Source organism: Cryptomeria japonica, chromosome 8 (genome assembly GCF_030272615.1).
Source record: "Cryptomeria japonica chromosome 8, Sugi_1.0, whole genome shotgun sequence".
NCBI lineage: Eukaryota > Viridiplantae > Streptophyta > Pinopsida > Cupressales > Cupressaceae > Cryptomeria > Cryptomeria japonica.
The window spans coordinates 300351701-300367074 of NC_081412.1; the positions used below are offsets into that span (position 1 = coordinate 300351701).

Here is a 15374-nt window from a genome sequence, read left to right on the forward strand (position 1 = left end):
CTTTGGAGAGAAAATCACCTGTGTGAAAAGTGTATGCATTTTTCAAGGTCAATAACAAGTATATCACTTAAGTCACTTAACTTGCACTTTTCGCCTATGTTACCCCAAGTTTCCGGGATGGGGGCGGCAGGGGACGGGGGTACGCGTTTCCAGGACAGTGATTTTTTTTGCCAATTTTGGGGACGACTAGGGGACGGCTATATAAAAGTAGGGAAAATTAAAATAACTAGGGAAATTTAAAATATTCATATGAAAACATGGATAAAACATGCACATATCCATTATAGAACCTTAACATATAAGAACTAGTAGAGTTCTTATGGCAAATTTGTGTTAAATTGAGAGTCAAAGTCAAATTGCTTATAGAATTCATTGTCTATATGCAGAATTTATGGGGATGTCCCCTAGGAGTCCCCTGTCCCTGGGACGTCCCCGAGACGGGGACGGCTGAAAAAAATACCGGGGACGCGTCCCCGGGTAACATAGCTTTTCGCTTAAAGAACAAATGTCAGTGAAGAATTAGAATGAAAAGTGAAAAATTGACATTTAAATGGCTAGGGGCATCCAAAATAACTATCTCAATGGAGAAACTTAACAAAAGTGTAACTCTATCCCTTCTACTTGTGACCTAGTGAACTAAATATCAAAATGTAAGTTGCAAATTAAGCAAAAGTATATCCAAGTTAAAATGGTGTCAAAATTCACTTTAAGGGTCAAATGTCAATATGAAAATACATGAAGAAGTGTTCTAATATCTCCGAGCAGAGGTTTTGATGTCAAGTTGTCAATGGTGAAACTGACCAAAAAGTGCAATAAGTTCCCCAAGAGCACCCTAGACGACCTTCATGTCAGAATGTCAATGGGAAAATAGAAGTCTCATGTGCTTTTGGTATGCTTTGCCTCAAGGCCAGTTTCATCATTGTCTGTCCTTAGTCTTTTCAAGAAATGGACCTCAGGGAAAAACCCCTTGTTCTAGTAGAACCTAAAGAAGGAGATATCCATCCTTATCCATTGTCCTCTCATGCTGTTGTCTGATCATAAGCCCTACCTTCCACTTTTGATAACACAACCCTAGCCTCAGTTGTTAGTGCAAGTCTTTAAGATAAGTGAAGCTACATGTCTGATCACCAATAACCATCACCTCATAAATCATGAGTCCAGGGCTTCATTGACAGATTGTAGAGGTTTGAGGGTATAGATTATGCTACTGCTCGTGCTGCACTAGGATTGTTTGGGACTGCTATAGACTAGCTATTTTTAGCTACCATTGTTTTCTGCTGGATCTGCTTTTTATCTCTTATATTTTCTGAGAAGCTATTTTGGGACGAGCTTCTAGATCATCCATTCTAGAACATGTTATTTTAGGTGAACTTTTAGAAGGTCTATTTTTTTACTTTAACATAAATCTATTTGAAGGTTTCTTGATTTAGACGTTAAGTTTGTGGGCCAATTTGTACTTAAGCTTTCTTTGAGTGCAAGCAAATTATTCTTAGTTTTAGCAAACAACTTTGTACTTTAATTTCTCTTGAATAAATCGCTTTCAAAATCTTTTAAATCTTATAAATAAGTGCCATTTGCACTTAGATTTTCAATAGTAATTTTATGCATAATTGCTGCTAAGTTTTTTGTTTAGGAGTTGTCTTGAGTTATCTTATGCTTTGTGGATTGAATAACTCGGTGAAACAATGCAAGCTTTGCATTGCCATGTTCATTGAGATAGATAATTGTAGATTCGTATGCAGTTGTCTTATTCAATTTTCTGATTCATGTGTGTGCTGCTCTAAATGAAATTTAATTGTGTACTCATCTCCTTAGTCTTTGATTCTTGCTAGAAGAATTGAGTGTCCTTGCTTTTTCTAGATTAACTATCCACATTAGATAATAAATCAACTACCTTTTCTCTTGTGCAGAAGAGTCTCAAAACAAAAAGACAGGTTTACCTTCAGTTTGTTTCCTTTACATGCTAAAAGGAAATACCACTAGGTCCAGGTATTATTGTAATTTTCTGTGTCAGGAAATTTAGCATTTTCTTCATTCTTGAAAATGACCTTATCTACAATTTTGGAGAACAGTTTGACCTTACATGTTCAATTTTGTATTGTACCAAAAGGTACTAATTAAAATGCTAACAATATGCAATAGAGTTTATCCTCTTAATAGGCTGAGCAAGCAATTATGCATGAGGATGTTATGTTGATTAGTTCTATGAGTACCTTCCTAAACCTCTAGTATCTCATGTATGTAATTAATCTCTTATCGTTGGTTTAGACTTTTAGTGAGGTGAAAAAAGTGCCACCTAAATCTTGGAATTTGCCAAATATCTTTAGGGTATGAGGTTCCATGACCCTAGGTACCTCTAGCAAGAAAAATATAGATTTATTAAATAATAATTAAACATTAATTAGAAAAATATCTTTTCAAGCAATGGTTTTGCACTCTTAAAATCCTTTTTCTAGCTATTGAAAACATTCTCTATAGAATCATTCTAGAAACTTAGAAAACCATTTTTTCTTTTTCTTTTTTTAAATTTTTATGATCACCATCTGGCAAGTTGCTTGCCGAGCTATGATAAGTTACAAGGAATTTGAATTCCCTATGCTCGTTTAACTTAGTTTTGTTAGTGACTTAGCCAGAGTCACAATTCTGGACAACTGCAACCTATCTCCTACAATACTTTCAGCATTTGGTCCTCTAGTAATATATAGATGGGTTCAGCCTCAAAAGGGCTTCTTGGCACAAAAGCCTTCCACAGCTCCTGACAGCTGTCTGTTGAATCTGTTTTGTCATTGATGTCACGCGGAGGTGTGCTGATTTAGTTCAGAACTTGCCATGTGTGCAAGGTTATGCAGTTTCCGGTTTCAGTTCTGGATTCGCCATGTGTGGGGTCTAGTCCTAAGATTCATTTTCAGTTATTTTCCCAGGTGGCCGATTACATGCCTTTGTTTCAGACTTCTGTGTAAGTCGAATGTTGTTCTCCAGTGCACTCGTACTAGTCAGGGCCGTTTATGTCTGCACACTGTCTTCTTCCTAACCTGCCGTTTGCTGCCTGCGAAGTGCCATGTAGTGGTGGCCGTTTTGAACAACGAGATATGGCGGACTTTCAAAAACCAAGCTGTGAGAACCTTTCATGAGATGCGTTGTATGGAGATGTTTGGCTTCGTTTTTAATCTTGCTGAGAACTGCAGATACTTAAATAATGGTTCAGATGTAACTGAAAAGAATATATATCTTCAGTTTTTGATAAAAAATAGGAGGACGTATGGGTGTAGATGGGTGTGATAAAGTTGTTCAATTTTTTTAAAAAAATTGATTGTCTTGGACCTGTTCATGTGGCGTCCTTTTCGTAGTGGATATCCTTTGTTGTAACGCATCTGTTTAGGCGATTACTTCTGCAGATTTTCAGATGGTTCGAATTATTCTTCTGGCTCGAATACTGTTTGTTGTGTGTGATTCTTGCTCAGAAAAGAAGTATTTTTTTATGAGCGTTGTTGAAGTTTAAAAAATGTATGGGCGTTCAATTCTGAATATGGTGAAGTCTCTTTTCATTGGAAGGAATTTTTTTTACGTGGATGTTTGCTGAAGGATTCGACTGTTGAATATTTTTTTTACGGTGCTGTTGAATTTTTTTTTTACGGTGCTGTTGAAGATGCTCAGGCGTTTTTTTTAATGCATTCTCTGCAATAGTGGTGGATCGATAGAAAATATAAACCGCATGGAATCTACTGAACTGGACAGTTACTACTTACAGCTAAGGCCGTTTTTGTTGGATGTCTGTTTTTCTAAAACCTGCTTCTTCGCAGGAAGTTGGTGTGGGTGCATAGCCTTCTGATTGGTCACCGTTTCTGAAGGATGAGGAGATCTAAGCACTTCAATTTTGAGTGAGAACATGTCAGATGAAGCCTGAATGTGTATATGAATCAACACAGTGCGTGTGCTATCTTTGAATAAGCTTGATTAATATTTGAAAAAGTTCGAGGGTGTATTTTTTTTTTTAAAAAAGGGGGTAGATAATGTTCGAGCTGTGAGTATATACAATTGAAGAAGTGGTTCGTTTAAAAATGAGAGAATCAGAGAGACATTCTACAGTGAGAAGTTGCTTAGTGTTTTGTAACTTGTGGTTTGTGTGAGAAGTAGCAGTTTTATCAGAACATTGACGTTGAAAGTTTTGTATTTCGACCACATCTGAGTTGAATTGTTCAGAATACAGTGTTCAAGTTCTTACATGTGAAGTGGAGTCTGCACTTAATGTACAACCTGTTTGAGCTATAAGAGTGTTACTAGAGTTCAAGTAACACAGGGATATTAAAAGTCTTAATCTTCATTTCTGTATCTTGTGCTTATGAGCTGGTGCTCAGTCTAAGGTAGGAGCCTTTGTGTAAATGAGTTGATACTTTGTAAAGAGTTGTAGCTCTGTGCGTGAGTTGGTGCTCACTCTTGTAAACTTGGGTTGGTGCCCATGTTCATCTAATTGAAGTTAATTGTGCCGTGGTTTTTACCCTGTTGGGGTTTTCCACGAGATAAAAATTTTCTGTCTTTGTCTCTTTAGTTTCAAGCTGTTATTTTCTGCTCCATGTTTTAATTGCGTTAAACACTGAAAACACTGATTCACCCCCCTCTCAGTGTTTTTTTGCTGTTTGTTTCTCACTGTCAACCTTCAATAATGTACAGTCATGGACATGTGTGCACTCAACATTTAATGAATATGTAACATCTCTATAAATACATATTCGAAATGTTTTGCTAATCAATCTGCTTTATTGTGTATGCATTATACACAACCTTTTCTTGCCCATCACTATGGAAGGATAGAATGATACCAGTATGTAAGCTTCTTTTGGAATGACGTCATATATATGTATTAGCCATAGAAATGACCTTTTAGCAGATTTCAAGTTAATTCTATTTTATCTATATAATGTGGGTGTGATGTACAAAAATCAAGTACAGTTGAGTTATTAAGCTGATTCATAATTCTACATGCAGAATGCTCACTTTTTGGAGGCTAATTCAGCACTATGTAAAGTAATTGCTAATGACACATTTTATATCATCAGGTATGATCTTACCAGCAACTTAGTCTTGAGCTATTATTTCTTATTATGGACATTTTTATTCTCTGGTCCATATCTAAACTGCTTGATTCCAAAGAATTTTGATTTTTATGGTTACAATGGTGGATACAGATGCTGTGTTAGAGGCTCTCTTCTTGAAGTTAATGAGAGACTTATCAAGGAACCTGAGCTACTGAACAAATCTGTAAGTTCAAAGAGTTTCATCGTTGGATTAAGTACATGCTCATTAGAAATGAAATGTGTTATATGTTGCACTTAAATAAGTCATCCTCGAGACACTGATTGGTGCTTAAAATGACAAACATATATCCATGACGTGTTTGAAAGAAAGGGAAAATAATGAATAGAAATCAGATTGATGAGACATTTATCCAGAAAAAATACAAAAGAAACCTATGGAACCCACTGGTTGCATTTACTTGAAGTTTGAAAGGCTGTGTTAACAGATCCATTTTGTGCAAATCCTACAATCAATGCAGTCCATGAGACCACATTTCTTCAAGGCATTTTATGCAATAGTTCATGTGCCTCATTTATGCATTGACTTTCGCAAACATATCAACCAAGGTACTTGCAACTTCAACATATGACAAAAAAGATCCACTTTCAATCGTGCTTTGATGTATGTCCATACCTTGTTCTAAAGTTCCCAATTCATACCTTGTTCTAAAGTTTCCAATTACATTCATGGAGTATCGACAAGGATCAGAGGAAAATATGTTGGGAATGGTCCAATAAGAAAAAAATGCAAGAAAAAAAGAGGTTGGAGTTTTGGTGTTTTGGTGCCATTCATACTTACATACTCTTTTTATTGGCTCCAATTCTCTGCCCCAATCCTTCAAAATGTAGCTAAGTGTTGTATTTTTCAAACCATCGGGTCGTCGATGATTCCCCTTTTTGTCTACCTCTTTGAAGTTCTCCCATTCCTAGATCAATGAAGTCTAATGTCTATAAGCCAAACTATTCCTTCATTAAAATTTTGGCTTGTCGGCCACTACTTTGCTCCCATGACTTTTAAGCACCCTTTCCTTAGCCTTCCCAACCCTTGATCCCCTATGATGACATCATGCTAATGTTGTCATCCCTAATGATCTTTTGAAGTCTTTCCTCTTGTCATGCTTTCCCATCTTCCTCTGATGGTCCGACTCCCCATCTCCATTGCTTGAAAATTGCCTAAGTGTTTTTTAAAGTTCAAATGTTTCAACATTTCCTTTATTCCTTTGGCTCCTTGTTACACTGTGATGTCTCCACTCTAGTCAGTTTCTATGACTGATGGGTTAGTCTATTATTTTGGACTCTCGTAGGATAACATTCTGGATAGAGAGTCTCAGTGGTAGTTCCTGTTGGTATTGGACATAAGCCACATCCGGACCGACGATGGACTGGTCCAAGAGGGGCCAGTAGCTCAGTGGTAGAGCACTCCAGCAGCGTATGGAAGGTCCTAGGTTTGAGTCCTAGCTGGTCCATGTCTCAACATGGTATCAGAGCCAGGTCCAACCTAGGAGCCCCAAGCACACGAGAGGTGTGGCTTAAGGGGCGGTGTTGGTGTTGGAAATAAGCCACACCCGGACCAACGATGGATTGGTCCAAGAGGGGCCAGTAGCTCAGTGGTAGAGCACTCCAGCAGCGTATAGAAGGTCCTAGGTTCGAGTCCTAGCTGGTCCATGTCTCAACAGTTCCACTTCTTCAGTTCAGTCTTGGGTTCAGTTCCAGGGCCTTAGCGGTTAGTGTGTGGGCTTAGTTGAGGGACTTACTATTTTTAGTAAAGTCAATTTGGCAATTGTGCTATTTTTAGTTAGGGCGCCTGGACACATGGGGGTCATTCAGAATTGACTCTTGCTTCAAACGGCACGTCAAAAGACTGAATAACGAAGGAGATATTAATATTCTAGTGGTTAAGCTATTTTAATTAACTTATATGATTATTATAAAGTCATAAAGTGACTTTATTAAATTTTAAGCCACTTAATATTATAAAGTGATTTTTTATTAAATCACTTAAGTGATTTAGGTGCCCAACTATTGAACTATGCAAGTTAATTAAATACATTTTAATGTATTTAAAATGCATTTGGGTGTACTTTTGAGAATCGTGCCATTTGGGGGTTATAAGGGAATTGAAAGCAATTCAAACTCATTATTGATTATTTGAAATTGCTTTGCTTTGCTCTGTGGATTTTCTGAGATAAGGGTTTTAGAGGTTTTTCTATTGAAGAACGTTCATTCTTCATGGATCTGTGATTCTGAGGCTGTGAAAGATCAGCTGAACTATTGCAAACTAGGAGGGCTCATTCAGGAGTCTTTATGTGCTTCATCAGAGGTAAATGTATTTAGTTATTTGCAGATTTTGAATAAGAAGAGGGGCGTTCAGGTTTAGACGTCCCTTTTGCAGCATTTTGGATTCAATAAAGCAGCTGTACACTTCTCCTTTGCTGGTCGTACACCTTTCAGCTTGCCACGTGGGGTTCCAGGAAGGACGTTTTTGACTGGAGGCTGAAATGCCTCCCTTATTTGCATTTTGGTGACACTATCCTCAACGCCTAGCCTTGATAGGTTGATTCATCTACTTTCTGGCTTGGAGAAATTGTTTTCTGGACTTGTACACCTATTTTGGTCAGTTGCCCAGTTTTGGCTAGCAAACACTAGAATTCTTCATTTAAAATAAGCTAAGGACCTGTGGGTATGCAATTAGCAATAGAATTTATTGTAGCAGTTATCTTATTCATAATATAGTTGCAGTTGCTCTCAATTTCATTTCTATTTGGTTCTATGTGCAATTCTTGCCTGGCACGTGTTATTTTTAGCTTTAAATCTATTCAAAAACCTTGAAAATCCAAAAACACATCAGCAATAGTATTTCAGGAGAGTTAGAACCAACAGGGTTCTTACATACACATTCCCAATTCCTAAAGTCCAACATGTATTCTTTTCTAAGTGTTGGATTTTTCAGTTCATTGGGTTGTCAGTGGTTCCCTTATTCCCCTTTCTCTTTAAGTATCCCTTTCGTGGTCTTCTCTATCCTTGAAGCTTGAAATGCTTTATCAAACTTTTAGACTTCTCCATCATTCCATCCCCCATCAGACTTGTCACTCTAGCATGACCACCCCTAAAAGTTCGACATCCCCTTATCTTCATTTCACTAAATCTTTTGAAGTTCGAAGTTTCCTGTTCCCTTCTACCACTTTTTTCATCAATCAAAAAATATCTCCAATTCCCAATCCCCAACATTTCTCTTTCCCTTTTTGGGATTCTTGTTAAGTCCTTCAAAATTTTGGACTTTTCCTTGCCTTTGCCTTTCTTCTGTTGGTGTCATTTCCCTTTGCTAATGTCATCCATCCCAAGGCAATCTCATCCATGATGAAATCACCTTGATGTCATGTTGATGCCATCCTTTACCCAATGACATCATTGATGGCGTGATCATCAAAGGTTAGACTTTCAAAGTATCTCTTTCCCTTCTTTTCCATGGCATGCTCATTGATGGCGTCATCATCAAAGGTTAGACTTTCAAAGTATCTCTTTCCCTTCTTTTCCATGGTATGCAATAAAGTGGATCCTCAACACCTAATGCCCGATGAAGGAGTGCCTCGTTGGGGCATCGAAGATAGATATGCCTGCATTCTAGTTTTGATCAGTAAGCAATCCAAAGGATGCCTTGTAATGTCCCCACTTTGAAATAGAATTTAATAATAAATAATAATAATAAAATTTAAATATTAAAAATTAAATTAATATATAAAAGAATATAATTAAATATAATTATTAAAATATAATTAAGTTAATGAATGGTCAAAAGGCATGGAAGGAAAAGTTGCGACTCCCTCAACGATGAGATATAAAAGGGAGAAGAGAACCTCATTTGGGAGGGGGATAAATTGGAAATCAGAAGTGCACAACTGATTTAAATAAGAAGTGTAGATCTGATTATGAAAGGTTATGTCCCTTTCAAAGGGCAGAAATAATGAAAGAGTTGCACTCTTTCAAAAGGTGCTAATGGTGAAAGGGTGTGTCTCTTGCCAAAGCACATGCATGATGAAGAGGTGTGACCTCTCCCTCACATTGAGAGATATAAAGGGAAGGAATCAAAGCATCTAGTGTCATCACCATCAATCAGATCAGATCAGAACTATTATTAAGTTACAGGCAGTAACACCCTTGTTCTTGGTGGTATGCATGGGGATGTGTTTAATAAGTATGCTTAATATATGAAGCCCAATAATGTTCTTATGCAGAATTAATAGTAATATTAATATGGACTGCAATATGTATGACAGTCATACTTAATTTCATATATATTTATAATACATAAGAAATTAGTAGACTTATAGTCTAAATCATGTTATTATTGTTAGTACTTAAGAAGATGAGAATGAGATGTTCCAAAGAGGAGCAGTCTAAATCCAAGCAATAGGTTAAGTCCCAAGATAGGGTGGAGATCAGCGACCCATAAGCCTTGAGGGTATAGACCTAAGATAGGTAAGGGCTTGGATCTGTAAACTTTGAGAGAACCTATTGTATTTGGTCTCTAAGCGCTTTGGTAACATACATAGACCCTTCTCCCTTAAAACTGAAGTAGTAGCAGGGTCTGATATCTATATTAAGAACTATGAATAATGAAATTAATCATCTAATGAGGAAGATAAATAAGCACTTGTTAATAACTAATTTGAAGAATTTCAATGATTGGCTTCATGATTAGTCTCTCAATTATTTTTTGTATATTGAAATAGATTAATTATGTTAATCAAGTAGGGGACATTACATGCCCGAAACCCAATGCCCAGTGGATAAAGGTTTCGTCGGGCATTGAAGGTTTCAATTCACTTCTACCAAGTCCAATGAACACGACGGTACACAAAGGTCCAAAACTCAATTGATAGCTATAGGGACACTTTGAATCATGTGTTTTCTCTCACTTACCAGTCATTAACACCAGTAACTACCAAATTTTGATCCTAGGAAGCCCCAAAAAGTCTTTAAATGCATTTGGCATGAATCCAAGGGGAAAAGGACAACACACATGCTTCATTTAATGCTATGGACACCCCCTCTCAGAAACACCATTCCCAGGGCATCTTTTCAACGCATTTCTTGGCCAGATTTGATCTACTAGCAGACCATTGATGACAGAATGCTTTCTCCACACCTCAATTGACCAAATTAGGTGTACACATGTTTGTATTTCATTGGCTATGGTGGCAACTAGGGTTTCTCTCTGGCCAACCACATTTTCTTTAGTTTTGGCACCTCTACCAAAATAAAAGGCCTGTCATGCTCATTTTGTAAAGGTTCCTCCCTTAGTATCTTACTAGAGACTCGGATGCTTTACGACTATGCTATTATAAACAAGCTCCATGCCATCGTTTTACCTCTTGTCAGTTCCCATATGTTGTGTATTTTCCTCTTACCTTCATATGTGAATAATTTTATTGCTTTCTGCACTTGTAAGTTGTGTATAAATGATTTGCAAGAATCAACAATGGATTTCATCCATCATGGTATCTGCTAAATCCCTTACCTCCATACCTACCTATAGGAGCTGCTAAATGGAGACCTATGTGATTTTAGGTGATTTTGTTGATCCTCTATGCTATCACGGTAGGAGAGAACTCGTTTAAATCTAGTTGCATCACCACCCTTTCCCTTTCATGCCTTCCTTCTTCCCTTTTTCTTTGGAAAATATGTAGAATAGGATTAAGTCTTTGGTTTAATGTTGGATTGGTCCAACAACAAGCATCTAGGTTTAGAAAGGAATTTGGCCTTCTCTAGAGGTTTGACCTCAATTGCAAGGCCCTGCACCTTGAGATCATTTCCATTGTGTCATTGGAATGCTAGGCTAGTTTTAATAGGGTGCAAGCTTCATTGAATATTCCTATGTCCATTGTGGCACTCTAATCTCCTCTACTTTTTGGATGCCACCTTTGTTTACACTCAAGCCACCTTTGCTAGGTGGACTCAATTACCACCTCAAGGAACCAAACATCCACTTTTGACTTATACCATTTTGACAATTGTTTAGTGCTTATGATCATACATGAACTTAATGGAATCATGACACCTTGTGTAACACGCCAATTATTAAGATTGCCATCAAAAACACATGATAAACACAATGCTTAAAACATTCTTCTAAATTATTAATAATCATTTAGTTTATTTAACGAATTCCAAGTCTGCCAATAGACTTACAACCTTATTCTTTTAACAAGTTTTGGCAAAACAAGGCTTCAAACAATAAGTCATTGCCTCTTGAGGCTCTTAATGACTAGAACAGCAGCGCTAACCATGTGGAATATGACATGGTTGCCTTCTTATGTGGATTACTCAGAAGCTTTGTAATTAATATACAGACATGTTTTCTTAATTTCAAGGATGAAGCATATGGATGCCATTTTATATTATGTTGGAAAAGAAGTGATTCATATAGTGAATTTGAATGATACCAAATATAGACATGAAGCTAGCTGTCCATATAAATGCATCAGTACAAATAAATGACACGTAATAAATGTGTGACAACAACTTTTAAATGTTTAGATATTTGAAGAATATGTATAGCCAAAAAAAGGGACAAACCTTTCAATAAGGCAGTACAATTTTTTTTGTTTTTAAAAAGAAGGCCAATGAGGAAGCATTTAAATTCTAATGTATAATTTTGTTAAAAAAGATTCAAACCCAAACATCTGATGTCTCTAAAAATAATCTTTGTTTTGACGGGCTTCCACTATTATAAGTGATTGCATCCATGAGATGGATAAGCAACCTTCCTGTCATTAGGAATCAATTAATACATTAAGTGGTGTGTGAGAGCTGTTGGTCACAAGATGAATTATTCTTATCAGAGCTGCAAAATACCTGTCAAAGTTCAAACAACAATTCCAAAATTGTTTATTCACTATGTCAAGAAACATTGACCCATAAGAAAAGAGATCTAAACATTTAAAGCCAGTCAATGTAAAATTGAATTTCGAAAACCATAGGTCATATCAACCATCTTCAAATTGATTTCATCCCATACGATTATTTGAGCTAATGTTACTAATAATGGGACAAAGATAGAAAATGAAGAGTATAATCGTGTAATTAATGCATTAGGGGATTGCAACATAAAGTGATCCAAGTATTGGATTAATTATGGTTCTGGTCTTTGTGCAGGCTTCAAGCGAAGGATACATTGCCATCATGATGCCAAGGGCTGAAGATTGGCTCAAATCTAAGAATTCCTTCCTTAGTCAAGAAGAGTATAAAAGACAGAGAGGTTCAAACTAGAGTTTTAAGCCTGAGGCTGTTATATTGTATAATCCCAAAATTCATGTACCATGTTGTCTGGAATTTTAAATATGCCTTTTCCTGTTTCTGTATCGACCTTGATAAACTGGCATAACTGAGTGATCACTTATGAAATTTAGTTTAAACTAACAATCCACGTGCTAATTTAAGGTGCCTAGCTTTCAAGATTTAATAGTTGTTATGTAGGCAATTATTGGTCACCTTGAAAATCTAGTACACTTTTTTTTGTCTTTTGTCTCGTCTTAGTGACAATTTAGTACCCTTGTCCAAAGGGTTTTTGTGATCGTATGATTTGTTTGGTACAGATGTGGAGTATTCTGCAAGGAAGATTCAAAATGTGATAAAGAAGTTTACTAAATAGGTTGCAAATTCTAAACTATTTCTATAGAATGTAAATCAATGGCATATACAATGTGGCATAAAATATATTATTAAAAGAATGATTATAATACAAATAGGTTTCACTTATGTCGATCTATTGTCTTCAATCTTGTGTTTTATCTAATTCTAAGATGTGCGTGGCACTAAAAACACTGTCTAAACACAATGCCAAGCACTTGATTCATAGGCACAAGATAAAAATAAAATAATAAATTGCTTTTCAAAATGGAAGACCAAAATTAATGCAAACCAAGCACTCTATTTTCATATATCATCAATGTCTTTTACACATGGTTATTTAGCCATTCAAAGATGTCTCTCTTCAATGCTTCTTTCTAACCCCAAAAGTAACCTTTATTCCAATGTAAATTTCGTGTTATAGATGATACTCAAGTGGTGAGATCAATGTTACAAGACGTTTCAAGATTTGTCTTCAATGTGGCACCCCATTCCATGAGGGCCCAACGATACAATAATATCAAAACAGTATTATGTAGAGTGTACAATTTTTCTTAACAAACTCCCAAGTTTTGTATATATTGGGTAAGGGTATCAATAAACAAACACAAACTATCAACTAGAGGTAGAAATGCCTATAGATTTCTTGCATCAACATAATTTTTAAGTGCTCACTAGCATCCAAAGAGAATATGCAACATTGACCAAAGTGTAAACATTTTCTATCAACACCTATGTCTTCTACCATATCTTGAACAAAATGATATCAAACATCAATATGCTTTGTCTTTGAATAAAAATAGGATCCTTGGCCAAATTAATTGTACTTTCACTATCACAATTGTAAGATTATGGCTCAAATTTCTTGCAAGATGGCTATCAAGATGCTTTTAGGCCATGTATCACTCAAAGTTCTTGTAGGATGGCTTCAAAATTGTTCTAATACAAGGTAATATTATTGATTCATTCTTGTAGAATGGTTTAAAAAAATGCTCTAATACCATGTAAGATTATGGCTCGAAGTTCTTGTAGGATGGTTGCAATGATGCTTGATATTAAAAATTTATGTATGTGTCAAATTAAATCAACTTAAGGAATGAAAAAAAATAGATCAAAATTACCAAGTATAAACATAAAGACTTACAAACATGAAAGGATGAATGAATAGAACACTATCTTATTCATCTTATAGAAAGTACAAGAGAAGATGAGACAACTCAATATATATATATATATAGACTTACAAATGTGAAATAATGAATGGATAAAGTATTATCTTATTGACCAATCTAAGCTATATGTTCTATAATATGCATTAAAATTGTATTTAGAGGTACAAGAAATGATGCGACCGCTATCCTAAAAATAACATGATTCTCATAAAGAAAATTTGTGAAAATGAAGAAAGAAAGCAAGCTAATCCTAAAATAATCTATCTAAACATAAGGTGCATGATGTTTTTAATCTCTGGGATATAATCTAGTGTGCGATGATGCATTAACTACTCCACTTTTTATAATGACCCAACTCATATGCTAATTTATACTTGCATTATGCTAACTTATAGATCATATGGATCATTGATTTATAGTGTAGATAAACTATTGTTGAATCACTTATATTTATCATAGATAATAAATTAGATTTATGTTAGTTTTCTTCATTGGATGATATGAACTAATTCAAGTAGATCAACATAATGAGATGCCTTAATCATAATTGGAAAATGAGTTAATTTTGGAAATCAAACTTTGTTTAGGGGATTACATTACTTAGTAACTAAATTATTCAATCAACTTAATTTTTCTTTCTTTATTTATCTTCAATAAATTAGTGATGCAAGAACGTCCAAATCAAAAACAATCGTGCATCACGAAAACAATTTTATTATTTTAAATTTTTTTCTTGTTTTTATGTAAGTTTGAGATTTAGGAGCATCATTTTTGTAAAGGGTAAATGAAGCTATGAACCAATGGTGTTAGAAATAGAAGACACCATCTCTGACATAAACACTCGACAATAGCACCCCAATAGGGTTCTAACCTTAGCAGCAAGAACCACAACACCCCAATTTAACCATCACATTACACCAATACAACTATAGGAGCATCTTATGAAGTGTTGAAAGGATAAAATATTTCTTTATCAAGACTTAGATTCCATTTCAAAAAATTACAAGCAATCAAGATGTTTAATATAATTTTCAAGAATTGTTATTTTGCATAAAGGATTGAAGGGTTGCAGGGGTCCATTGTAATGTCCCCACTTTGAAATAGAATTTAATGGTAAATAATAATAATAAAATTAAAATATTAAAGAATATAATTAAATATAATTAAAATTTAATAAAGTTAATGAATGGTCAAAAGACAAAATCAAAAGTTGTGTCTCCCTCAAACATGAGATATAAGAGGGAGAAGATAACCTCATTTGAAGGGGGATTATTTGGGAATCAGAAGTGCACATTTGATTTATAAGAAGTGGAGATCTGATTATGAAAGGTTGTGCCCCTTTCAAAGGGCAAAAATAATAAAGAGATGCACTCTTTGAAAGGATGCTAATGGTGAAAGGGTGTGTCTCTTGCCAAAGGGCATACATGATGAAGAGGTGTGGCCTCTCCCTCACATTGAGAGATATAAAGGAAAGGAATCAAAAGCCTCTAGTGACATCACC

General features: G+C 35.5%; 1 protein-coding gene across 1 annotated transcript in view; it reads left to right on the forward strand.

Annotated features, from left to right (window-relative positions):
- Positions 1 to 12838, forward strand: part of LOC131035887 (uncharacterized) — a 29134-nt gene extending 16296 nt beyond the window's left edge. Inside the window, exons 4-6 of the mRNA XM_057967647.2 lie at positions 4984 to 5054; positions 5184 to 5256; positions 12228 to 12838. Of these exons, the coding sequence (XP_057823630.2) occupies positions 4984 to 5054; positions 5184 to 5256; positions 12228 to 12341 (258 nt within the window). The 3' untranslated portion in view covers positions 12342 to 12838. The remainder of the gene's footprint in view (positions 1 to 4983; positions 5055 to 5183; positions 5257 to 12227) is intronic.
- Positions 12839 to 15374: the final 2536 nt, after the last annotated feature.